The sequence below is a fragment of the Populus trichocarpa genome, chromosome 11 (genome assembly GCF_000002775.5).
Source record: "Populus trichocarpa isolate Nisqually-1 chromosome 11, P.trichocarpa_v4.1, whole genome shotgun sequence".
Classification (NCBI taxonomy): Eukaryota; Viridiplantae; Streptophyta; class Magnoliopsida; order Malpighiales; family Salicaceae; genus Populus; species Populus trichocarpa.
This window is the reverse complement of record NC_037295.2, coordinates 7,463,142-7,489,500: the sequence shown is the minus strand read 5'-3', so window position 1 is coordinate 7,489,500 and position 26,359 is coordinate 7,463,142. Positions and strand designations below refer to the sequence as shown.

Below are 26,359 nucleotides of genomic sequence, written 5' to 3'. Positions count from 1 at the left end.
ATGATGGTGATGGAAAGCTTGAGGTTGCTGGCCGAACAGACACTTTCTTCTCTGCCATTCTCCTGTTTTTTCTTTTTTTGGTCCTTTGGTTGTCTATTCGTCGTCCGCCCTGTGTGCCTCTGTTTTCTCCGTCTGTGTTCTGTTTCTTTTTTGTTTGTGTTTTTCTTCTCCTCTGATCGCCTCCCAGTTGTATATCCCTCAGTCCTGTTTCTAGTGTCCTGTTTTTTTTTTTTTTTTTTTGCCCGTATTGTTCTCTTGTTATAAGTCCCTTTTTTTCTCTCCTTTCTCTCTCGTTTTCTCCTATAATCTCTCTTGTTTTCTCCTTTGATCTCCCCCCCTGCGATGGCTGCTTAGTTAGCTTTTTATAGGGGTTGTGTGGTAGTCTTCCAGCACGCCTCTTCCTTCCTGGGAGGAGGATAAAGCTCGCTGGGGTGTTAGTATCCTGCTGGGTCTCGGATTCCAGGAGTCCTGCCACTACAGGGCTGTTGGTGGTGGCTATCTTCACGCCTCCAATGGCGTCTCGTGGGAGATGACCTGGGAAAACGGTGATGGAAGTCGTGGGGATTGCCTTGCGTTTGTGGGTTGTCTGTGGTGATCGGCCCTTTCCTTTGCAGGGTGACTCCTCCGTTTCCAGAAGAAGAAGACGATGAATAGAAATGAAAACACGGCGCCGTTTCTGGACTGGGGTGGCCGTTTTTCAATTTGATCCTCTACGTTTTAACATTTGTTTTAATCGGACCCTTAAGCCAAATTGTAATTGAACACCTGCATTGCTGCGCCTTTTACAGAATGGTCCTTGGACTTTAATTTCTTGTAATTTTGACCTAAATCAGTTCTTAATTGTAATATTTCTTCAATTAAACCCCTTGATTTCATTAAACTAATTATAAACTTAATTAAATCCCCTAACTTATCAATTCTTTCAACTTCTATCAAAAGTAAACCCTAAATTTATAAATTCATATTATTTTATAATAATAATTAATAAGAACTAAAGAAAACGAGGTATTTTAATAACACCTCTTCACAAATCATTGCTAATTGGATAATGATTTTTTTTTTAATATAATTCTATTTTTATCTTTCAATATTAGATTTATTAAAGATTAAATTTTTTTAATTTTTTTTCTATAGGGTTATTCTATTCTCATAACTCAAGTCATGATTTTTATAGATTAATTTAATTAACTTAATGTTTTTGTCTTTTTTTAATTGAATATTTTTTTTTTAGTTTCTCCTTCAACATTGGGTTAATTGTAATTAAATTTCATAATTTGTATGGAGTTATCCTAAACTTGTGACACAAGTTTGGAAGGTTAAATTTCATAATTAAATTCTCTATTGGGAATTGATCTTTATAATATTTCTTGATTTGCTTTTTATAAGATTATCTCGGTCTCGTGATCCAAGTTCGACAGGTTAACCTAGGTTGATTCAAATTCTTTTTTTTTATTGATTTTTGTTTTCAATTTCATCATTCAACATTGAGCTAATTAAGAATTGAGCTTTATTTTTCTCTTATTTATTTTTTATGAGGTTATCACGATCTCATGATCCAGAACGAGAATTTAATAAGTTAATCCGAGTTAATCTGAGTCAATCTAATATATATTTTTTTCTTAATATATTTTTTTTAAAATATTGTTTTGAATTTTTTTAGCTTGACAATTACAGCTGGATACTAACTAAATTATTGTTCTTACCTATTAAAAAGTTTAAAAGACACTTACAAATAAACAATCACATCAAAAGACAAATAAAAAAAATAAAAAAAATAATAATAAATAATAAAAAAATAATAATATCACGCAATTACCCAGATTCAAATTTAAAATCACAATCAATTGAGTCCCAGTAAACAACTAATTTCGTTCACTCTCTCTCTCTCTCTCTCTCTCTCTCTCACTAAACCTTTCTTAGTTATTTTATTCTGATTTTATTTTTATCCTCTTCTAATTTTGTTTATTTTTATACTTAATAATTGAACATATTAATGTTTTGACAAAAAACTTATATTTATTTATGAAATCTATGTTGACCGTTTCTGATAGAGTCATTATAAACGACTCTCTAACTCTCGTTCACATTTATTAACTCTCGTTCACATTTATGAACTATTAAAGTGGTCCACTTTAAAGGTTGTAACCTTTATATTTATGAGCTCTTAAAGTGGTTTACTTTAAGGATGTAACATTCACATTTATGAGCTCTTAAAGTGGTTCACTTGTAACTACCCATGATATAATAAATATGTGAGACATAGCCATTAAAGCTTGATGGAAGCTTTGGCTATAAATAATGTTATTTGATCCCCATACTCACTTACTCAATTCCCTTAAGTTTTACACCATCTATATAGAGTGAGTAGAGTTTGGAAGTGCCAAATATATATAAAAGAGAGCAGCAAATACGTGAGGAACATCAATAGCTGGAGGTATTGTTTCATTGTTATTAAGACTTACGATTCTGTTATAAACATATTTATTCCGCATCATAGAATCGTTAGTTAAGTTTTCATTTGGTATCAGAGCATGGTTTTATCTCTGCCTTGGTTTATAAAGTTGCTCTATTTATCTTTATTTATGGTCGAAAGTTTGATAAAATTTAAATAAGAAAATCGAAATTTGCAACCCAGTATGGAGGTTGAGGACGACCCAATAAATAAATAAATAATAATGACACGCAGCTTTGTTTTTTTAACAAACAATGACATTTAATTTCCACTTTATAAATAGTTGGGAATTGTGTTAATAATTGTTATAATATACTGTTGTGATTATAATTTTTATTTGATTTAATTATATGCGATTTAGATTATTATTGTGCAAATTTAATTATTATGCTCGTATTTAGTTTGCATGAATTGATTATTTTTGCTCTATATTAATACATGCAATTTTTATGAGTATATATATAGTTAAAAGCGTGAAATTAAATGTTATGCATAATATTATAGTTTTGATTATGCAATATTTATGCTTATATTATGATAATATTTTGTGCATAATAATAACATGTTAGTATTAGTTAAAATTATGTGCTTCATAATATTAAGTTAGTCTTATGCGATTTAATGTCTAATGATCCATATAATTTTAATTAATTAGAGAATAGCCACAACATCTTTAATTGATTAAAATTATATATTATGAATTATTAGGATCACATAAAGAATATTAGACATTAATTGTAATTATTTATACTTAATATAATAAATTTTATCCCACAGGAATTTTTATTTATTTATATTATTAATTAGGATAAAATATCAAGTTATTCATAACTTACCCACAGGAATTATGAATTAAATAAATTACTTGATAGTTTTATCATAAAAGTTTAATTTGAGATAAAATATATATCAAATTATAATCATAATATATCCTTTAGAATTATGAATTAAGTAAATAATTTGATCATAAAGAATAATTGAATCTACTTGAATTAAGAATTTAGCCCACAGGCATTTTTATGTCATTAGATTTGATATTTAAGCATGATTTACATTGGTAAAGCATGAATATTTATTGCCTCAATTTTAACTTAAGCATGTAATCTATAATTGTATGCAGTTTTACAACCTGCAAATATCTCTGATGTTCGTTATGATATCCCTGAACTTAAAGGAGATAACTATAAGATCTGGAAGGAAAGAGTTCTTCTTCATTTAGGGTGGATGGACATAGACTATGCTATTAGGAAAGATGAACCACCAGCACTCACCAATACCAGCACTGCAGCGGACATCACGCTTCATGAGCGATGGGAGCGATCTAATCGCCTCAGCATGATGTTCATTAAGACTAGAATTTCTGCTGGTATTCATGGTTCTGTCGATCAGCATGAAAAGGTCCAAGACTTGCTAAAAGCTATTGATGAACAATTTATCACTTCAGATAAGGCGCTAGCAAGCACCTTAATCATGAAGTTCTCATCCCTAAGGCTCACCAGTGTGAGAGGTGTGCGCGAGCACATCATGCAAATGAGGGACCTTGTGGCTCAATTGAAGAAACTCGAGGTTGAAATGTCGGAGTCCTTCTTGGTGCACTATATCTTGAACACCCTTCCGCATCAATATGGACCCTTCAAAATCTCATACAACACACATAAGGAAAATTGGTCAATTAATGAACTCATGACCATGTGTGTTCAAGAAGAAGGGAGACTGGTGATGGAACAGGGTGAAAGTGCAATGTTGGCAATACGTGGGAAGGGAAAATCTCAAGCCTATCAAAAGGGGAAAGGTAAAATACCTCCCCAAGCTAGTATCAAGAAAGATTCCAAGTGTTTCTTCTGTAAAAAGAAGGGACACATGAAGAAGGAATGCGCCAAATTTCAAAAATGGCTTGAGGACAAAGGTAATCCAACTTCATTTGTTTGTTATGAATCTAATATGGTTAATGTCAATATTAACACATGGTGGATTGATTCTGGATCAACAATCCACATTTCAAATTCCATGCAGGGTTTGCAAAACCTAAGGAAGCCAGTGGGAAGTGAGCAAAGCATCTTATCAGGAAACAAGATGGGCTCACATGTGGAAGCTATAGGAACTTGCTATTTAATTTTAAGTACTGGTTTTATTTTAAAGTTAGAAAAGACCTTTTATGTTCCAAGTTTCTCTAGAAACTTGATTTCAGTTTTAAGACTTTTACCTTTTGAATATTCCTTTAATTTTTCAGAATCATCATTCAGTTTATTTTATAAATCTGATTGTGTTGGGAATGGTATTTTGTCTGATGGTCTTTTCTGCATTAATTTACAAAATCATATCACTTATGATTCAATGCATGTTCACACTGGTATTAAAAAATGTGTTATTGATGAAAATTCCTCTAAATTATGGCACCAAAGATTAGGTCATATCTCAATAAATAGAATTAAAAGATTAGTAAATGAAGGAGTACTTAATACTTTAGATTTTACTGATTTTGAGACTTGTGTGGACTGCATAAAAGGAAAACAGACCAACAAGTCAAAGAAAGGTGCCACTAGGAGTTCAGACATATTAGAAATCATACATACTGATATATGTAGTCCAGACTTGGACTCACATAGTCATAAATACTTCATTTCTTTTATAGATGATTACTCTCGATATATGTATCTCTACATGCTTCATAATAAGAACGAAGCATTAGATGCCTTTAAAAATTTTAAGGCTGAAGTAGAGAAACAATGCGGTAAGCAAATTAAGATCGTGAGGTCAGATAGAGGTGGAGAATATTATGGTAGATACACAGAGGATGGACAAGCACTTGGGCCATTTGCAAAGTTTCTTCAAGAACATGGGATTGTTGCCCAATACACCATGCCTGGTTCACCAGATCAAAATGGTGTGGCAGAAAGAAGAAACCGAACATTATTGGACATGGTGCGGAGTATGCTCAGCAGCTCCAAACTTCCTAAATCATTATGGGTTGAAGCACTTAAGACGACAGTGTATATATTAAACCGAGTTCCAACCAAGGATGTTCCCAAAACACCTTTTGAATTACTGAAAGGTTGGAAACCGAGTTTGCGACATATGCGCGTTTGGGGATGTCCGTCTGAAGTGAGAATTTATAATCCACAAGAAAAGAAACTGGACCCAAGAACCATTAGTGGGTATTTCATTGGATATGCTGAAAGGTCTAAGGGTTACAGATTTTATTGTCCATATCACATTACTAGGATTATGGAATCAAGAAATGCAAAGTTTCTTGAAAATGACTTGATTAGTGAGATCGATCAAACCAGAAACATTATTTCTGAGAATGATCATTCAGAATCTCAACCTTCCACTTCAAGTGATAAATTGATTATTGTTTACAACACCCCTCAAGTACAAACTGATGTTGAACAACCAATCATTGAAGTTCCACAAATTGCTGATGATATTCTAATAGATCAAGTAGTTCAAGAGTTGCCAAGAACTTTTGAACAACGAGTTGAACCACATACTTCTTAGGAATATGATGGTACAACATTAAGAAGATCTATTAGACCAAAGAGATCAGCAATTCCTAATGATTATGTTGTGTATTTGCAAGAATATGACTATAACGTTGGAGCCGAAAATGATCCCGAATCCTTTTCACAAGCCATGAGTTACAAAGAAACAGAACTATGGTACAATGCCATGAAGGAAGAGATGAATTCTATGAAGAGTAACCAAGTCTGGGATCTTGTTGAGTTGCCTAATAGTGTAAAAGCCATTGGATGTAAATGGGTCTTTAAAACAAAGAAAGACTCATTGGGCAATATTGAGAGATACAAGGCAAGACTCATTGCTAAAGGATTCACTCAGAAAGAAGGAGTTGATTACACGGAGACTTTCTCTCCTGTATCTAAGAAAGATTCCTTGCGTATTATTTTAGCATTAGTAGCCCATTTTGACTTAGAGTTGCAACAAATGGATGTGAAAACAACATTTCTCAATGGAGATCTAGAGGAGGAGGTTTACATGAAGCAACCTGAAGGATTCCTCTCTAGTGATGGTGAGCAATTGGTTTGCAAGCTCAAGAAATCTATATACGGTTTAAAACAAGCATCCCGCCAATGGTATTTGAAATTCCATAATGTAATTTCGTCATTCAGTTTTGTAGAAAACGTTATGGATCAATGTATATACCAGAAGGTCAGTGGGAGTAAAATTTGTTTTCTTGTTTTATATGTGGATGACATTTTGCTAGCAACCAATGATAAGGGTTTGCTATATGAGGTGAAACAATTCCTCTCTAAAACTTTTGATATGAAGGATATGGGTGAGGCATTTTATGTTATTGGCATTAAAATCCATAGAGACAGATTTCGAGGTATCTTGGGTCTGTCTCAGGAAACCTATATTAATAAAGTTTTAGAGAGATTTCGGATGAAGGATTGTTCTCCAAGTGTAGCTCCTATTATGAAGGGTGATAGATTCAGTTTGAATCAATGTCCGAAGAACGATCTTGAAAAGGAACAAATGAAGAACATTCCATATGCTTCTGCTGTCGGAAGCCTTATGTATGCTCAAGTCTATACAAGACCTGACATTGCATTTGTTGTGGGAATGTTAGGACGATATCAGAGTAATCCAGGTTTAGACCACTGGAGAGCTGCAAAGAAAGTGATGAGGTACCTTCAAGGAACCAAAGACTATATGCTTATGTATAGACGAACAAATAATCTGGAAGTAATTGGCTACTCGGATTCTGACTTTGCAGGCTGTATTGATTCACGCAAATCAACATCAGGATATATATTTTTAATGGCTGGTGGAGCTGTATCATGGAGGAGTGCTAAGCAGACCTTGACTGCAACTTCCACTATGGAAGCCGAGTTTGTCTCTTGTTTTGAGGCTACTTCACATGGTATATGGCTTAAGAGTTTCATTTCTGGGCTTAGAATTATGGATTCTATCCATAGGCCATTGAGAATGTTTTGCGATAATTTAGCTGCTGTTTTTATGGCTAAGAACAACAAAAGTGGAAGTCGAAGTAAACACATCGACATTAAGTATTTAGCCATAAGAGAACGTATTAAAGAAAAGAAAGTGGTCATTGAGCACATCAGCACTGAACTAATGATCGCTGATCCTTTGACTAAGGGCATGCCACCGTTGAAATTCAAGGATCATATAGTGGATATGGGACTTTGTTCCATTATGTAATTTTTCATTGTTTGAACAATGTTATTTTCTTAACTATTTTGATATTCTTCTCATATTGATGTGCACCTTAATTTGATTTTGAGAAAAATTCATTTGTGTTGGACCAAGAATAAACATAGGGTTTATTCATTAAGAACTTGTTGCTACATAAATTATAATGTTTAAAGAAATAAATACATAGTAATATATGGAAGATAATACTCATCAATTAGAGGACCCATCGCCATGATTCATGTATTTATTACTAAAACATATTGTCTATGGGTTTAAGATGAAATATTAGATTACAAATGTGGACCAAGTGGGAGAATGTTGACCGTTTCTGATAGAGTCATTATAAACGACTCTCTAACTCTCGTTCACATTTATGAACTATTAAAGTGGTCCACTTTAAAGGTTGTAACCTTTATATTTATGAGCTCTTGAAGTGGTTTACTTTAAGGATGTAACATTCACATTTATGAGCTCTTAAAGTGGTTCACTTGTAACTACCCATGATATAATAAATATGTGGGACATAGCCATTAAAGCTTGATGGAAGCTTTGGCTATAAATAATGTTATTTGGTCCCCATACTCACTTACTCAATTCCCTTAAGTTTTACACCATCTATATAGAGTGAGTAGAGTTTGGAAGTGCCAAATATATATAAAAGAGAGCAGCAAATACGTGAGGAACATCAATGGTTGGAGGTATTGTTTCATTGTTATTAAGACTTACGATTCTGTTATAAACATATTTATTCCGCATCATAGAATCGTTAGTTAAGTTTTCAATCTACACATAATAGAAAACACGTCATCACTTTCCTGAAAACCAAGCCAAATTTTCCTTTGACTGGAAAAGTGTTTTCTGTTGACCAACTTTTCTAATGACAAACAAACACAGGAAAATTTGGAAAGTGATTTCCCGGAAACCACTTTTCGGAAAACAAACACAATCAAAAGGGAAAACACTTTCCTGGAAACCAAACCAAATTTTTCTTTGACTAGAAAGTGTTTTCCGTTGACTAACTTTCCTAATAGCAAACAAACATAGAAAAGTTTGGAAAGTAGTTTTCCGGAAACTACTTTTCAGAAAACAAACATGGCTTAGACCAATCTCTTTTCCACCTGGTCCTAAAGAACGACAAGCTATTTGAATTTTATGATAGACTCAATTATATAGCTAGTTGGTGCATCATTGACAGTTTCATACTTGCAATTATTTTTATGTTTGAAGAATGGTTTTAGAAAAAAATTAAAATTTTATTTTTTATTTTAAATTAATATTTTTATATCCTTTTAATATATTTATATCAAAAATAACTTTTTTTAAAAGAAAACCATTTTAAAAAATATTTTGTTAATACTTTTTTAAACAAAACAAAACCATTTTAAATTAATATTTTTTAATATATTACTATATCTGATAAAGCCGCCCTCGGTTTTAATACTTTTGCTAGCCATCATTTGCTTTGAATATTGAGTTTTTTTCCTACACTATCACCGTGAGCAAATTTATTTCTCAAATGAACACTCTCGTTATATCACAAAAATAATCTCTTTATTAAAAATATTTTTTTTAATATATACAACAAACTTTCATTTATTTATTTCTAAATCTTTCAAAAATTAAAAAAGTTTTTGGCAACAATTCTATGCTAACATATGATACATAACATTTAAAATTACTCATTAAAAGAATTGTCATAAATTAATGTTATTCTTGCTGACTTGTTGTTTTATACAAGTAGATTAAACATAAATATTAATTTTTTTTAATTTATCTATTATGTCCCTAATTTTTTAAGTTGTCTTGTACTTCATTTTTAATTACTAGTAAATTCATCACCATTATTTTTCATATGAAATTTATAGCAAAATACTTATTAATTCATCAAAACTCATTTCAATTCATATCCATTAGCATATAATATTACCCATAAACATATTAATTCAATAAACCCATAAATTATTATAAACCTCAACATTTTCAATAACTAATTATAAAGAAATAAAACTAAAATTAGATAATGAAATAAATAGAAAAGATGAAGAAAACTTCTCTAAAGCATAAATCATAAGATGTTACTTGCTTAACTAATTAATAGTTTAGAGATTGAAGAAAAATTTTATAAAAAAGAAAAGGCAGAGACAATAATAATAAAAAATAAACTTGGATTAATTAGTAGCTAAAAAAAAAAAAAACCTTAGAAAGCTATTATATTAATATTTTAATATAAATCAATACTTCAAAAAATAAAAAGATTAAGGGGCAATTGCCCCCTATTGCTATATTGTGGCTCTTTCACGGTATCCAATGATCTCTTCTATTAATTTTACAAATTTTTTAATAAAGTGTAATTTTTTCAATTTCAATTAATGTCGATTTCGCATCCCACATTACGAATGAAGTTTAGAATGTAAAAATGGATAAGAAATCACCATTTGTGGAGAAGATGAGTTTACAGTGTGGGTTAATGGCTGGCTACGGCAGGTTTTGGTGAGAGGAAGTGAATGGAGGAGGCAAGATGATGGTGCCGGTGGAGAGGGCTGTGTTTGTGAGGAAGGGCTGATTCGGCAAGAAAGGGGCTGAAATTTTTGGGCATGAATATTCGGGTTAAATGCTGGACATAATTTATGCCTTGTGTCTTGTGTATTTCTTTCTGCCCCACGAGCTTTATACACAGGTCTATATTTACAATTCAAGAGTCCGTAGTCATAAGAAATTAAAAAATCTCATACAAAAACAAGCTGATTCCTTCTTTAAATTTAAATTTTATTAAAAATATTCATAATATCCATCCCCATAAATCGGAAGTAATAATCATTGGCCAGGAAAAGTGTCTGAGGCTCTGAATTCTCAGAACCACGGAGATAGCTTCCATACACGTCTAAATCTTGATCCTCAGTATCATCATTATATGATTACAAACGAAGCTCCAAGCATGTCTTTGGCTTTATTAAATTAAAGACGAGGTTTCACTGATGTTTAAATTTATGGACTCGGGATTGATGGGGTAAAGATCATGGGCAGATGTAGAGGAATTTCCAATCCATGATTTATCAGATGGAGGAAAGAGGTCTTGTTTGCTGTTTAAACTCTGGTCCATGACCTGCTGACAGTGGCCTTTGAGAAATTTGGAGTGTAAATCATCACCATAAATGCTAGGATCTGAGATCATCTCCCGGATGCTGGTCTGTCCTTCAAGCATGCTCACCACTTCTGACATTGCAGGCCTTAGAGATGGAGATGCATTGGTGCATAAGAGAGCCAATTTGATCATCCTCTCAGCCTCTTCCTTGTTGAATTCAGACTGCAGCTTTGGGTCCACTATCTCCATTAAATTTCCCTTTTTTTGCACTACATGGGCCTGTGAAAGCAAAGAGTAAAGTATTTGCAGACAGGAGTAGTGCCTAATGCATCATGGATTCAAGATAGCAACAAGAACAGACTCGTAACTTACCCAGTCAAGAAGACATACGAATTCATTTGTTGTCCTGTAGCTCGAATTGCTTCTTCCACTGACAATTTCTAAAGCAACAACTCCAAAACTATAAACATCTGCTTTGTCTGTTAAATAACCCCACAGCGCATATTCTGGAGCCATATATCCTCTGAAAGCAGAACCATGCCAGATTAGTGACTCTACCGGAGTATATTGCGAACACTGAATAAAGGAAGCTGCAAACCAAGTCTGATTAAAACTTACATGGTTCCAGCAACACGAGTGCTAATGTGAGTGTTCTCCTCTTCATTGAGCTTAGCTAGTCCAAAGTCTGATATCTTGGCACTTAGATCTTTGTCCAGTAATACATTTGTACCTTTGATGTCTCTGTGAACAATCCTGATTGCAGATTCTTCATGGAGAAATGCTAAACCTCTGGCTATTCCAACACATATCTTATATCTTGTTGGCCAATCCAGCATCAGAAAACTTGTTTCTGAACCTGTAGCTAATCCAGTAAAGGAGGTTCACTAAATAAAATGCTTCAACTTTGCTAGTCGATGCTATTATTGAAAAAAAAGAAGAAGATTTTACTGGAAAGTAATCAGATGTCATTATGGTTACCAAAAAGTGCTTTGGCGAGGGAGTTGTTTTCCATGTATTCGTACACCAGAAGCAACTGATCTCCTTCAATACAGCATCCATAAAGCTTTACAAGATTGGGATGCTGTAAACCAGATATCATGCCTATTTCATTCACAAATTCTCGGTTTCCTTGCCTGGATTTAGGAGATAGCTGCTTAACAGCAATGAGAGTTCCATCTGACAATTTACCCTGCATTGAATTTATCGTAGACATTTTGCATGATCAAACAAAGGGTCCAATGATCAACTGGGATAATATGCAAGAGAATATTAGAGTGACAGACCTTGTATACGGAGCCAAATCCACCTTCTCCAATTTTGTCAGCAGAATCAAAATTGTTAGTGGCAGCTCTCAGCTGCCTCAAAGTGAAGGAACCAGTTTTCAGATCTAGCCCCTTGAGATCTGCACATAATTGTTGGTGACACAAGGGAAATGCTTCAACATCATCAATGCGCGGATGTGTTATATTCTAGATGTTTGCGCGTGTAATTGCTGCTAATTAACTAATTAAGGAAAAGGCTTTAGTACGCAGATGATTGATTTCAAATCACCTCGATCTCTCATGAACTTGTCTCTAAAATAGAATTTCCAACAAATGACACCCATTACCAAGAAAACAAGGAGTAAGGCTGAAGTGACAACTCCAACCACGATGGGTATTTTACTTGCTTCTCCAGGTTCTGAAATTAAACAAAGTTACACGTACAAACACAGAAAGCCAAGAGGACAATAAATCACTTTAGGGCAGCAGTTTACTTCTCACCTGGACAATAAGTTCTCTGGCCTGAAAACAACAAACCATAAAGTGCTTCTTAGATGGTATAATGAACTGAGTAGAAGCTTACATACAGTTATGATGAAAATCAAAGCCAGGTTCATAAGGAAGAATTTGTTTGTTAATTATGTAACCGGTGGGGGAAATGACCAAGTCTAAGTCTAAGGGATGATGAGATTTGAACTCATATTCAACAAAGCTAGCTATGATATCATTGCTCGGTTTTCATTTTAACTTAATTGATAAAGGTCATTGTATATGAATGAAATCGCAAAGTCAGTGACTTTCAAATGAAATGCTGAGAATATATATATAAAACATGCCTGAGCATACAGTTATTGCAGAAATAAGAGGACCGTAATTTCCTCTTTTTGGAATGCAAGTAGTCCCTTTTCCATTCCAGTATAAACGGATCTCGAAGGTATTTTCTGTCACATTGGCATTGAATACTATAGAAGCGTTGTTAGATCCTTTGGCAGCCTTCTGAATATTAAAATCTTGTTTCTCTAGTTTCCCCTGCAAAACAAATCCCAAGTTAAAAGGATCTTTTGGAAAGAAAGAAAAAATCTTTTTGGATAATTTAATCTCAATTACCTGAATATAAATGTCAAAAAAGCGTTTTCCAACGCTTTTGTACAATTCGTCATCTGTGAATTGTATCTCAGCAAAGTCGAGTTTAACAGTGTACATCCCATTTTCTAGACAATATCCATAATAAGTGAGAGAGATGGCAGCTCTGCGTGCTGTAGAATACACCGTATCCGTTGGGAAATAAGAGTATTTTGAAGTAAGTATATATCCGGGGCTATTACCACCGTCATCCATAAAATCTCCAGTGTTGCTGAATCCCAAGTTTGATTTTTTATTGGAATAAATCGTAGCAGCATCACCTTTAATGCTTTCGTCACCTTCATACATCTAGATACTCCCACTGGTTACATCCGGCCCACCACAGTTTACATGGAATGAACGATAACCTGCAATACGTCAAATTAGTACACCATTAGAACAGTTGCAAATATTCTTCTCATATCGTAGGGGCGTGTAAGTGTTTAGATTTTTGGATCCCTTTACTCTACAACTAGAGCTATTACTCTACTATATAGCTTCAAATCGATTAGTCATTGGCTAATACTTTTCCAAGTGGCTTGTCACAATCATTGTTCAACTCGAATCGATGGAGGTTGTTCTATCAACCTTTGGTTTCCGATTAGTGATATTGATGGTGAAAACGTGAGGTGCTCAAGTTCTGCTTGAGGCCATGTTTTGGTTACAGATAAATCCTTACTTGTCCAACGAAACTGAGAATGAATACATCCTTAATAGATCTGTGTGCAGAATAGAATGTAGAATTAAGGCAAAAAAATCTACATTGAAATTAGTACTCGTGCTCAAATAAATGCACAGACACTGATATAATAGTAGATGACTGATTTCGGTATGCTGATAAATTTGAAACAGATTTGCTTTGATTTTAAAGAACTTCGTTCCTTCTCATTTAAGGAGGGAAAAGAATATCATACTTTTGGGGCACTCAAGCATGCCTGAGCATGGAAGAAGTCCGCTTCAGTAAGACATGGAAATTATAGTAAGAATTTCAAATGGTTCTGCAAACTGCAATATAAGAATCAGATATCGAAACCATGCCTCAAGAATTAGCATTATTGAGAAAATCGGAGCATGGCTGTTCCCTCTTCATGAGTGTTTGTGCTTATATCTTGGGGTAAATGAATAATAAAGCATGTCACATTCTTATGTTCTTCATTCATTCATTCATTCAGCATTAATCAACAACGTATATAATTGATGATTTCTATTGGTATTTTTGCAAGCAGTTTACATAACATGATCTAAATTAAAAAGTTCAAAATGCACAAGTTAGCATATATATGTTTCACTCCTACATGCATTTAAAAACATATAAAATTTGCATAACTGATTTGAAATAGTAAAAATATTTTGAGCATAAAAGCTACAATGACATGGCCTGGTATATCTGATCCTAGGATACCAAGTTTGTGCTGAGAAAGAAAATCTGGATAGGATTTAAAGATATAAATATAAATTGCAGATTTAACTCCAAAGATATTCAGTTAAAATCCTGCTTAGCATCTGATATATAATGTATTTTTACCCCCTGAAAACTATATATGAACATGACATGGTTTATATGATTAGCAGCATATTCTGTTAACGCAGGTTCCACCACTGCAAAGATCTTTTTAGTCTACGGGAGTGAGTTTTTAGAAGGGATATTTACCTGCCTGTCTGCATTTAAGACATCCCTTTAAAATATCCCACAAGGGAATTTTGAAATTTTATCCTGTAAGAGCTCCATTTCCAAATTAAGGTTATCCATAGGGACCTCGTTTCATCCTAGATTTCTGCTAAGCATATATGAGTTTTATATGTACAAACATGTATACACCTCTCTTACGTTGTATCAGTTGTGGTTCTTAATTTTTCCTTGGTATCATGACAACTACCAGATTGGATCTTCAACAACATGAAATACCAAAAATATCGCACTCCAGAGTGTATAAGAGGAGCCTTACAAGTCATTCTTGATGAATGAACTCCTGTACGTGTTTATATCCCTGGTTTATAGATTGAAATCATTAAGTTTCGCAGCAACCAGGAATATCCCAAATTTAAGAACATAGATATCCTTACAGGGCATCTCGACAGCTTGGCAGCCATGAAAAGTTATTGTAGGAAACATCACTGCAAGAAGCCAAGGGAATCATAAATATGAATGTGAACCTCAACAAAATTAATAGTAAGTAGTGGAACAAATGAAATGCTAAGCAAGATTAAAAAAAATAAAAAAACCCACATATTTTCAGAAACTAGGCTTTCGTTGAGGCCCTATATATGGCATGAAAATATATGTAGCCTTAGATTATCAAGATTCACTCAGAAGACCACTTTATAAATATTAATGGTTGATCAATCATCAGCAGTTATATCTTCACAAGAGAGCAGAGAAGTTGAACAGAATATCTAAACTGAAATAACTGAAACCGGTGATACATTTCAGAAACATACATTTTGTTGCCTGAGTTGATAAATGAGTCTGGGACACTTCCAGTCAGCTTGTTTCCACTAAAAAACCTGGTTCTCAAAAGCCAGATTGATTCTTTCAGCATAATTCACTCCTCCATCCATGGTCAGATGTCAAATATTCAAATTTAAATACTTACATAAAATCATATGTTTTTGCTTCTCGAGGAATTCCACCTTCCAACTTGTTGAAAGTTAAATCCCTGCAAAAGATTACATTAAAAGATTTTCCAACTTTAGTTTTCGGAATATTCCTTGCACCTTTTTGCAAGTAGTTTTGCATGATAGACAAGCTGGAGCTTCTGCGAAATGCAAATACCTGCATTATTTTTACTTATGTTTCATTTGGTTCATGGTTAAACACAAACCAAGTTAAATGTCAAGGATGTAAAAGTGTTTAGAATGTGTGGAAGAAAGTTTAGAGATAAGGTTCTAAATGTTGAAGGTAAATTGATTTCTAGAAATTAGTTGAATAGGTCAACTGGTTGATAACAGGTCAATCAGTTGAGACAAAGCGATCGGTTGGATTAAGAATCGGTCAACCGGTTCAGTTGTCATAATACAATTCCTGTTTAGATTAGGATTTCCTTGTATTAGTTTAATTTCTTAATTATTTAGGACTTTATGTTTATAAAAAAGCTTGTAATTCAACATTACTATAAATACAAAAAGAGAGAAAATAGCTAAGGGGGCTTAAAGAGAAACACTTAACAAAAGTATTCATTTCTCTCAATCTTCTTCTTGTTCTTGAGTTTTTGACCTTACATTATTGTGTTGATCTTATACCACACTTGTTTTACTTCCAACAAGTGGTATGAGAGCTTAGGTTTGATTATTTGACATGGTCAATCCAAACTTTTCACTTCAATGTCATAGGTTGACAAAGGGCAACTATGAAATTTAGTGTATTTGAGTATAAGCTTAGCTAAGGTTCCAAAGATATATGGGAGACGTTTGAAAAAAGCTTTGAGAAGCCTATAGATGGAGCAATATTGACTTAAACCTAAAAGAAGATCGTGCAAAAGGCATGAAGGAAGAATCAACTAACACTTACAATCATCTATCAATGTCTAGATGATGCCACTTTTGAGATAGTGGCTAATGCAACCACCGGCGCCAAACATGCATGAGAAATTTTGGAAGAATCAGATCAAGGAATTGACAATGTAAGAGAAAGGTATGTTTACAAAAGCTATGTGGTGACTTTGAAAAGTTACATAAGCTTGAATCAGAGAATATTTCAGAATACTTTGCAAGAGTATTGGTCATATACAATCAAATGAGGAGATATGGAGAGAAGATGGAAGAGACATGTGGTAGAGAAGATTCTACGCTCGCTACAAAAAAAGTTCCATTATATGGTTATCCCGATAGAGGAATTACAAAATATGGATGTTCTCTCAATATAAAGTCTCATGGGAAAATTACAAGTCCATGAGGAAAGAGTCAAAGAGATTCAAAAGGATGTGGACGCACAAACACTTATTTCAAAGCAAGAGGGTTTTGGATGTTTCTAAGGAGGTAGAGGACATGGACAAAACAAAGAAAGAGGATTAAGAGGCAGATTTGAAAAAGGAGGCCAAGACAACCTTAACAGATCAATCAGTCGACCGCATGAAACAAACCGGTCAATCCGTTACACCGAAAATGACAATCCAAGATCCAGGTTTGACAAATCAAAAGTTAAATGTTATAACTGTCAAAAGGCAGATCATTATGTTGGGGATTGCTAGATTCCAACCAAGAGGTTTGAGGAGAATGAAAATCTTATAATATAAGAAGAGAAAGAAGCCACCCTACTATAAGTGCATAATAAGAGAATGCAAGACAAAGAGAATTGGTGGTATCTAGAAAATTGAGCTAGCAACTACATGTGTGGAGATAAAGACAAGTTCATGGAGCTTGATAAAGTAATTAGAGGCAATTTCACCTTTGTAGATCATTCAAAAGTTGTTATCAAAGAAAAATAAATGATTTTGATGAAATTAAAAGATGGAATTCATCAATGTATTGGTGATATCTATTATATACTAACAGTGAAAAACAACATATTGAGCTAAGGACAATTGTTGAAGAAGGGATATGAGATTAAGATGAAAGATATTTTAACATTACTTGACACTAAACGAGTTATGATTGCAAAAGTAACCATGACAAAGAATATAATATTGTTGCTAAATGTCATAACCAATTTTTGGGTTATTTCTCAAGTTCACTTTTTTTTCTTCCAAAACAAAAATAAAAAAATAAAATAAAGACTGGTGAAGCGGAGAAAGAAGGTCGAGGAGGATCTCAAACATAGGAAAATCAAGCTGTAATTTTGGATGAAATTCAAAGCCTAATTGTACCTCATTATACCCAAGACTAAGGAAACAATGTAGATTCAAGGTCAAATTAAATTATTATTGGACGAATCTGCATAGAAATTGTTAGAGAATAATAATATTAATTATATCTTGAGACCTTACATAAAAGTTTAAGCTATTGGGTTGAGATGGTTCTTTGACATGGTATCAGAGCCTTGATGACCAAGTGGTCACGAGTTGGAATCCCATCATCCCCATTTATTTGATAAAAATCAAGCACAAGGTAATGTAGGTCTGTGCAAGTTTCAAGCTCAAAGGGCTTTCACTTGAGGGGGTGTGTTAGAGAATAATAATATTAATTATATCCTAGGACCTCACCTAAAAGTTTAAGCTATTGGGTTGATATACTTCTTTGATAGAAATGAAGTTCATAGGCATAATTAAATTTTTAATAGGCCAATTTGATTTAATCATGAGACAAATTAAAGTTTAATTATGTTTGAAAATTAATTTGAGTCGAATTGAAGGATTTAATGAAGTGCAAAGATGTAATTATACTTTAAATGAGTAAAATTAATTTGAGTTGAATATTGTGCAACATGTAGCAGAGAAATGAATTAACGAAAATATCATGCAGATAGAGATCCTCACAGTCTATCAAGATTACTCCAGTTCCCAATGAAATCAGGTATTCTGCCACTAAGATTATTATCACTTGCACGACTGCACATTGCAAAACTGAATTAAGGAAACCAGATGCTATTGCATTATCAAAAACTGTGTTTAAAGAAGAAAGGAATTGATTACTTACAAATCAGTCAAGTTTAGCTTAGTGAGAGTATTTGGCAAGTTTCCCTCCAACTGATTGGAGGAAAGTATCCTGCAACCATTAATTCATAGCACAGCATCAAAGATTGCAACTAAAATGCCTAGCTTGCGTTGGTTTAATAATGATGAGCAGTTAAATGCCTTACAGGTCTGTTAAGTTGACAAGATCACCAAGCTGAAAAGGAATAGTACCAGAAAACTGATTTGCTTCAAGGGACCTTCATGTATTTGTTTTTTATTAATTGACAAAAAAAGTAATAATAGTGAACCAAGTGTCGATACACGACGTCGGGCGACGGCTCCCGCTTTTTTGTTTGTTTAACAAAAAGGGTTTTTTTTTTCTCGATTGGGGGAAACAAAGATTTTATTGGAGTCGCCATCTAGTAATTTGAGGGAACTAGAAATCCCAAATTAGACACTGGTCCCAGAGATTCGGGTACGAGGTTAGTTATGATTAAGGGAAGGTAGACACCACCCTTAAAACATCCTTTCAAAAGAAAGGTTATCCTTACTTGTGTGTGTTTTTTTTTTATTCAAATGCGATTATATTTTGGGCTTATTTGTAAATTTTTGTAAATGATTAACGTCGGTCCCTAAAAATAGGAGACACGTTAAAAATGACATCAGTCCCTAAAAATTGGAGACTCGTCTGAGTTACCAAAAGAAATAATGGATATAATCCATTATATTTTGGGTTTATTGGTAATTTGTTTTTTTTAAATGGTTAACGTCGGTCCCTAAAAATAGGAGACACGTTAAAAATGACATCAGTCCCTAAAAATTAGGAGACTCGTCTAAAATATTGACGTTTGTCCCTAAAAAGGAGAATTACGTCTGGGTTACCAAAAGAAATAATGGACATAATCCATATTTGGTATTTACATTTTTGACATCGGTCCTTTTGAAAAAAGAGACGTGTCGACTTTGGTTTTTGTATTTTTTACAACATGCAAGAAAATTTACAAGCATTTATATATATAAAAAATATCAAAAATACCAGTAGAAACCCCAAAAAATTACCTGAGTGCCACTGTATAGGTAAAATACTGAAATACCCTCGAATTTCTCTGAAAATCACGAAAATGCCACTAGTGGCGCGTGTGGCACACGCGCGGCTACTGTTGGAGGCGGCGAAATTTTCCAGCGGGATTTCTGGCCAACCGATGGTCGATCCTGGTAGATCTGATGTCGAGGGTTCTGATGGTGGTGGTCTTGACGGTCGTTGATAGCTGACGAGGGAGAATCGTCGGTTTGAAGCTTCGGTGGCAGCCGACGATCGCGGCCCTTTTCCGGCCAGATGAGGCGGAGAAAACGATGACAACCACCGGGGTTTTTCTTTACAGCAGGGTAGAAACCTTTCTGTGGTGGTGCGGAGGCTGGAGACGGCCGGAACGTGGAGATCGGATGAGAGAGAGAGCGTCGCCGGCGAGAGGAGAGAGATGCTCTGGGTTATGCTACGGTGAGAACGCAAGCATGGTACACCTGTGCAGCTGAGGCCTGTGATCCGTTGGATCTCTGATGGAAAGCTCGTGCGGCTGTGATTGGCCCGAGCTGCAGGTTGATCGGACGGTCCGGATGAACAGAGGCAGGATCGGGTGTGACGCGGTACACCGAAATCTCGGTACACCGGGTGACGTGGCGCAACGGGATTAAAGCTTAGATTATTTCAAGGGCTGAGATGTGTTTGGGTTTTAATCTGGTGTAGTAAGCCCTATTGTATCCTCTTAAATCAACGGTTCAGATCTAAACACTATTAAATCTAACGGTTAGGATATATTTGGTATTTTCCATATTGTTTTTTTTTTAAAATCAATATCCTACTCTCGTGAAGAAATAGTAAAAAAACTTAAATAGTAATCCGGATACTCTTTTCTTTTCTTTTTTTCTTCTTCTTCTCTTCTCCCGTGGCGCACTGTCGCTGGCTATTTATAGCCAATAAAAGGGGACAGCAAGCATCTGCTTTAAATAAACAAATGTCCATCCAACTGCTCGCACAATAAATGTAACTGCCCCGCCTAATATGACAATTCTGTATTATTAATTTTGTTTTATTATATATAATATATATATTTATATAGGTAAAATTAAAACTTAAATCAGTATTAGAAAAAGCCTGATTCAACCGCTAAAAATCAATTTTAATTACCGAAAATTATGTTGAAACATAAAAAACTTTCAATGGATATAAACCCGGTGGACCGGGTTTTGACCAAAAAAATAACAGGTTTGACCCAAAACGGCATGAAACTCATTTTTTATCCTGGTCGACATGATTTGACCCGTATTGACCCGGTGAACTCGGTTTTGGTCAAAAATGACGGTTTTGACCCGAAACGGCCCGAAACTCATTTTTTACCCTGGTCGACATGGTTTGACCCGTATTGACCTGGTGAACTCGGTTTTGGTAAAAAATGACGGTTTTGACCCGAAACGGCCCGAAACTCATTTTTTACCCTGGTCGACATGGTTTGACCCGTATTGACCCGGTAGACTCGGTTTTGATGGAAAGATGCGGTTGACTCGAGAAAAATATATTTTTTGAATTTTTAAACTTTTTCTTAATTTTTTTGGATTTTTATAAATAATAATAGAAATAAAATAACATTCAAGAAAATCTTGGTGAATCCAAAATTGGGTTACAACAGTTGCCCCCTCTTTACAATACTTACGGTGCAAAGACATTGGAAAATTCATTTTCTTTTGACTTTGCATAGTAAGTTTTGTAAAGAAAAACGATGGAAGTGTTGAAAAATACACAGATTTTTCAGTTGGTCTAATTCTTATGGGCGACCTGCCCAAATGAAAAACATGAAAGTGTTTTCAATATTGATCTTGTGAAATACATGAAAGTGATTTCAGATTAATGTTGTGAAATACATGAAAGTGATTTCAACATTTGTTTTTTTTTTTTTTTTTTGTGAAATACATGAAAGTGATTTCAACATTTGTTTTCTGAAACACATGAAAGTGATTTCAGATTAGCATTGTGAAATACATGAAAGTGATTTCAACAATGGTTTTGTGAAATACATGAAAGTGATTTCAACATTTGTTTTCTGAAACACATGAAAGTGATTTCAGATTAGCATTGTGAAATACATGAAAGTGATTTCAACAATGTTTTTGTGAAATACATGAAAGTGATTTCAGCAATGGTTTTGTGAACCGACCCGTCTGTGAAATACATGAAAGTGATTTCAACATTTTTGTGAAATACATGAAAGTGATTTCAACAATGAGCTTCAGGGTTGATGAAAAATTCTAAAGGAAGTCATACCTGTATGGTTGAGATCTGATTTGTAAATCGATCTCAGAGATGATGAAATCTTCTCAAGAAAGTCTTGTATGTACGGTTGGGATTTGATTTGTAATTGGATCCCAAAGATGAGGAAAGCTTTTCAAGAAAGTCTTGTATGTACGGTTGGGATTCGATTTGTGGATCCCAAAAAATGAGGAAAGCTTCTCAAGGAAGTCTTGTATGTACGGTTGGGATTTGATTTGTGGATCCTAAAAAAATGAGGAAAACTTCTCAAGGAAGTCTTGTATGTACGGTTGAGATTTCTGCCGTTCAAAGTGATGGTAGAAGTAAATTTCTTATAAATCACGCAGTATTTGGCAAAAGACATCATCAACTTCTTGCATTTTCAATACTCTCAAAGTTCTCAACTTTTGAAGCTTTAACCATGTCTTCCTCTTCTTCCAATGCTAACCCAAACTCTGTTCCTGCAGTAGAGCCTGCAGTTTGGCGTACTACCTTTGAAGTGAATGGTCGTCCAGTTACAATAGAGGATACTGTAATGGACAATGAAGATATTACTGTAGCTGTGGCTAGAGACATGATCCTTCCTCGTGATGAAATAATGTTGGCAGCCAGGACCGATATTGAAGCAGTGAATCAGTCACTTGCTCTCAGTATCAGAGCTACTTCGTCTTTGGTGAACGTTGCAGAGCGTCTTCATGCCAGAAGACTTGAGTTGAATACTCAGGTTCTTGATCTCCAACATCAGATTGAGAATTTAAGGAATAGACTCCGTGATGAGAGACGTCACAGAAACAACTTGGAGATGAGAAACCAAGAGTTAAATACACGTGTTGACTTTTGGAGGGACTATGTTAACACACGACACCTCGAGTTCGAGGAAGAGATGGAGCGTATGCATAAGCAATTTGAGGAATTCCGAGGCATGATTAATCATCAAGATGAAAATATCCCTGATCGTCCTCGCACTGTTTAACATTTGTACTTGTAAACCCTTTTTTCCATGAATAAAAATCCATCTTTCTTGTCTTCATTTATGAATTTGGCTTTTTTGGAATTGCCATATTTGATGTGATTTACAAGAACTTCAATTCATGTGAGTCTCGTTGGATCCCAGTGGGAATTTTGTTTCTTGAAATATCTGCAAAACAAATATGCAATGCCCGTGAAGTTAGATGATATGCAATGCATCTTACCTGTTTTTGAAATATAGGTTCCCCCCTCTTTGATGCTTCATCGTCATGGGGTGGCTTTGTTTGCATTCCAAAGCCTTCTTTGTTCTTTCGATGCATTGGCTCATTCATGTGCTAGCCATCCGCTCAGCTGTAAATGCAGTGCCCATCTTGGGCTGTCCGCGATGATTACTACTCTCGCTGTTTATCAAGCTTGACAATGCCCCCAAGTGTAGTGTTGCTTGATTTATCATGAAGAAGCTTAACAAATCGTTCATCTCCTGGATTCTTTCAAGAATTGTTCTCTGATTGATTGTGCGCACCGTGCCAACACCCATCAAGATTGTCAATCAGTTATGCACTCACCTTCAGTTGAAACATACCCTTCAAGTATATGCGGTCATCCACTTTCATGGAACTGTCATGTCATTCAGACTTGCATTTCATACTTTGCAGTAAAAAGCTCATCTTTGTATGCTCAGCTTCTTTCTCAATAAGTTCTTCTCAGCTCATCTAACCAGATTGTGAAAAGAAATGCCTCAACCTCATCAATGATGTCGCTTTTATCACCCATACTCATGTGGTGCAGTGCACATTGACTTCAAATCAGATGGTCTCACGGTCAGTCTAGGTGGGTGCGGTGCATTCTTCCAACATTCATGCAAAAGCGATCATGTGATAACATCTTTCAATAGTCATAGCCATATTGGAGATGATAAACCAAGATGAAGATATGAAGATGTCCTTCAGGTACATCTTTGCTCTCAATTGTTGTCGGGGTTTACTGGATCATAAACTGTTCTTGAACATCATTGCCCTTAATTGATATGAATGTGCTCATTCACTGATTATCTTTCTTTGAACCATATTGTCCTCAGTTTATTGATTCATCATTTGATCGTCTCTATCCCCCAGCTGATTTAAACACTGTTTGTTTTCCTTCTCGAAGGTCCATTGTATTGCCCCCAGGAGTGTCGAGGAGAATTGATGTCATTTCTGTCAGGAATTTGCAAACTTGGTTGATGTTTTTCTTTTGAAAATCTTTCTTATTTTGGAATCAAATCTCACATTTCAAAGGTCATGTCTATTCAAGTCTGATTGTTGAAATGAAATCAGAGAGATGTCAATTTTTGAAAGTATTTTTGGAAATCAAGCTTTATTGGTCAAAGATCCAACACACGCTATTCAATGTAGTCCTTTGATTGTCTTGTATTTTGAGAGAAAAGAAATTGACTCGTTGTAAGATTAAAATGGCTTTTCCATGGTTCTTTGTATCCATTTTAAACGGTATATCTTTTGATTGTCTGTGATGAGGTGACCTTTTATGAATTTCAAGAAAAACAAGGTACCCGAGTCAAAACTTGAGGCTTTATCACGAAAGATTGTTTCTTTTTCTTAGCAACAATTTTATCAGCATGCATAATAATCAGTAGCTTGATTCATGAAGTCACGACCTGTATGAAACAACTCTTCAATTGTTGAGATCGCCATTTATCAGTTCAGATTGCTTACTTGATTAAAAAGGACTTTCTAAAGCACGTAATGTAGGTTATGGTTCATGGCTATGAAAGAAAGGAATTTCACAAGCTCAAAAGGTGTTTGAGGGTTTCAAGAACCTAGGATCACCATCAATTACTCATCAATCTCTTTTCCTCACGTTGTCTTTGTAGAGACAGTGACATATAACCTTGTTAATCTCAAAAATCAAAATTTGTTTAACATAGGTCATAACGCAAATCCAACTTTTCTTTGATGAATAGCCAATCTAATCTTTTGAAGATCGTAAAGGCTTTATCATAGACACACCAAAAGACATCACACTTGATTTTTTCGGGTTAACTTTTGGCATTTGTTGTGTCTTTATCAATCTTTGGCTTTCTTCTTCTAGCCCTTTCTCAATCATTGGACTTTTATTCTAAGCCTTCCCTTTATCCATCGACTCTAACATTGTCTTCGTCTTTTCTAGGAAAAGATTCTCATTGCCCCCAGTGTGGGGTGTGATCCTAGTCAGGGTTTTTTATGAAAGAAATATTCTATCAGCTCAAAATGGGACTGCAAGGGATATATATTTCAAGAATTATGAAAGGATGAAACAAAAATGGCCTTTTCTCATCTCAAGCAAGGTCGGTTAGAACCGATAAATTTTGACCTCATCCAATGTAATGATTTAGACTTGTACGAATCATAATTCATGAGTCCATAACTACTGAATCCACTACGTGTCATTATGCATACTGCTAAAACTTAGCTACATGGTGTATGGTTCAATTTCATGTGTGAGCTCAAAAGTTTCTTGGTCACCTCATGTCATTTCAACAAGCATCGAGTCATTCAAGCAAAATAATTTTAATCTTCAGGATTGACTAATCTTAAACGCATGTTGGAGCTTGATCAAAATATTTTGTAAATAACCTTTGAAAGAAACATCTCATGCGTTCAGAACAACAAAGGGACAAAGAAAAGACATGTTTCGTTAAAAGATGAGATGTGATCCCAAAATAAAATGCAGAATGACAAAACTCATAACAAAAAGGATCGACAGTTTAACACTCTTCTTGGACCAGCTTTTCTGGCGATATCTGTGTTTTGCCAAGCATTTCGATCACTTGTCAATCTGAGGATGTTGAGGTGACAATATGGCCGATGACGTCATTTTGCACAAACTCAACTTGATTCTTGAAATTCTTGCAACCGTTCAACTGAATGGCACAAAATCCCCCAATGATATTCATGTATCTTTTACTAAGGGATGAGGGCTCAAAGGCGCACTCAAAAGGAGTTGAGGGCTCAAAGGCGCACTCAAAATGGAGGTAGGGTTAGAAAACGCACTACCTAAGGGATAAGGGCTCAAAGGCGTACTCAAAAGGAGTTGAGGGCTCAAAGGCGAACTCAAAAGGAGGTAGGGTTAGAAAACACACTACCAAAAGGATGAGGGCTCAAAGGCGCACTCAAAATGGAGGTGAGGGCTTAAAGGCGCACTCAAAAGGAGGTAGGGTTAGAAAACACACTACCAAAGGGATGAGGGCTCAAAAGCGCACCCAAAATGGAGGTGAGGGCTCAAAGGCGCACTCAAAAGGAGGTAGGGTTAGAAAACGCACTACCTAAGGAATGAGGGCTCAAAGGCGCACTCAAAATGGAGGTGAGGGCTTAAAGGCGCACTCAAAAGGAGGTAGGGTTAGAAAACACACTACCAAAGGGATGAGGGCTCAAAAGCGCACCCAAAATGGAGGTGAGGGCTCAAAGGCGC

At 34.9% G+C, this 26,359-nt stretch overlaps 1 protein-coding gene and 1 pseudogene across 1 annotated transcript; both read right to left on the bottom strand.

Annotated features, from left to right (window-relative positions):
- LOC18103161 (probable LRR receptor-like serine/threonine-protein kinase At1g29720) overlaps positions 1–26,359 on the bottom strand; it is a 49,074-nt pseudogene that overhangs the window by 16,094 nt on the left and 6,621 nt on the right.
- Positions 10,354–13,955, bottom strand: LOC18103163 (probable LRR receptor-like serine/threonine-protein kinase At1g29720). Its single transcript, XM_024591973.2, has 9 exons — positions 13,079–13,955; positions 12,769–13,000; positions 12,473–12,493; positions 12,319–12,389; positions 11,993–12,178; positions 11,688–11,898; positions 11,328–11,565; positions 11,082–11,232; positions 10,354–10,988 (listed from the first exon to the last, which is right to left on the bottom strand). Exons 1-9 carry the CDS (start codon positions 13,400–13,402, stop codon positions 10,578–10,580), a joined length of 1,845 nt encoding a protein of 614 aa, XP_024447741.1. The 5' UTR covers positions 13,403–13,955; the 3' UTR covers positions 10,354–10,577.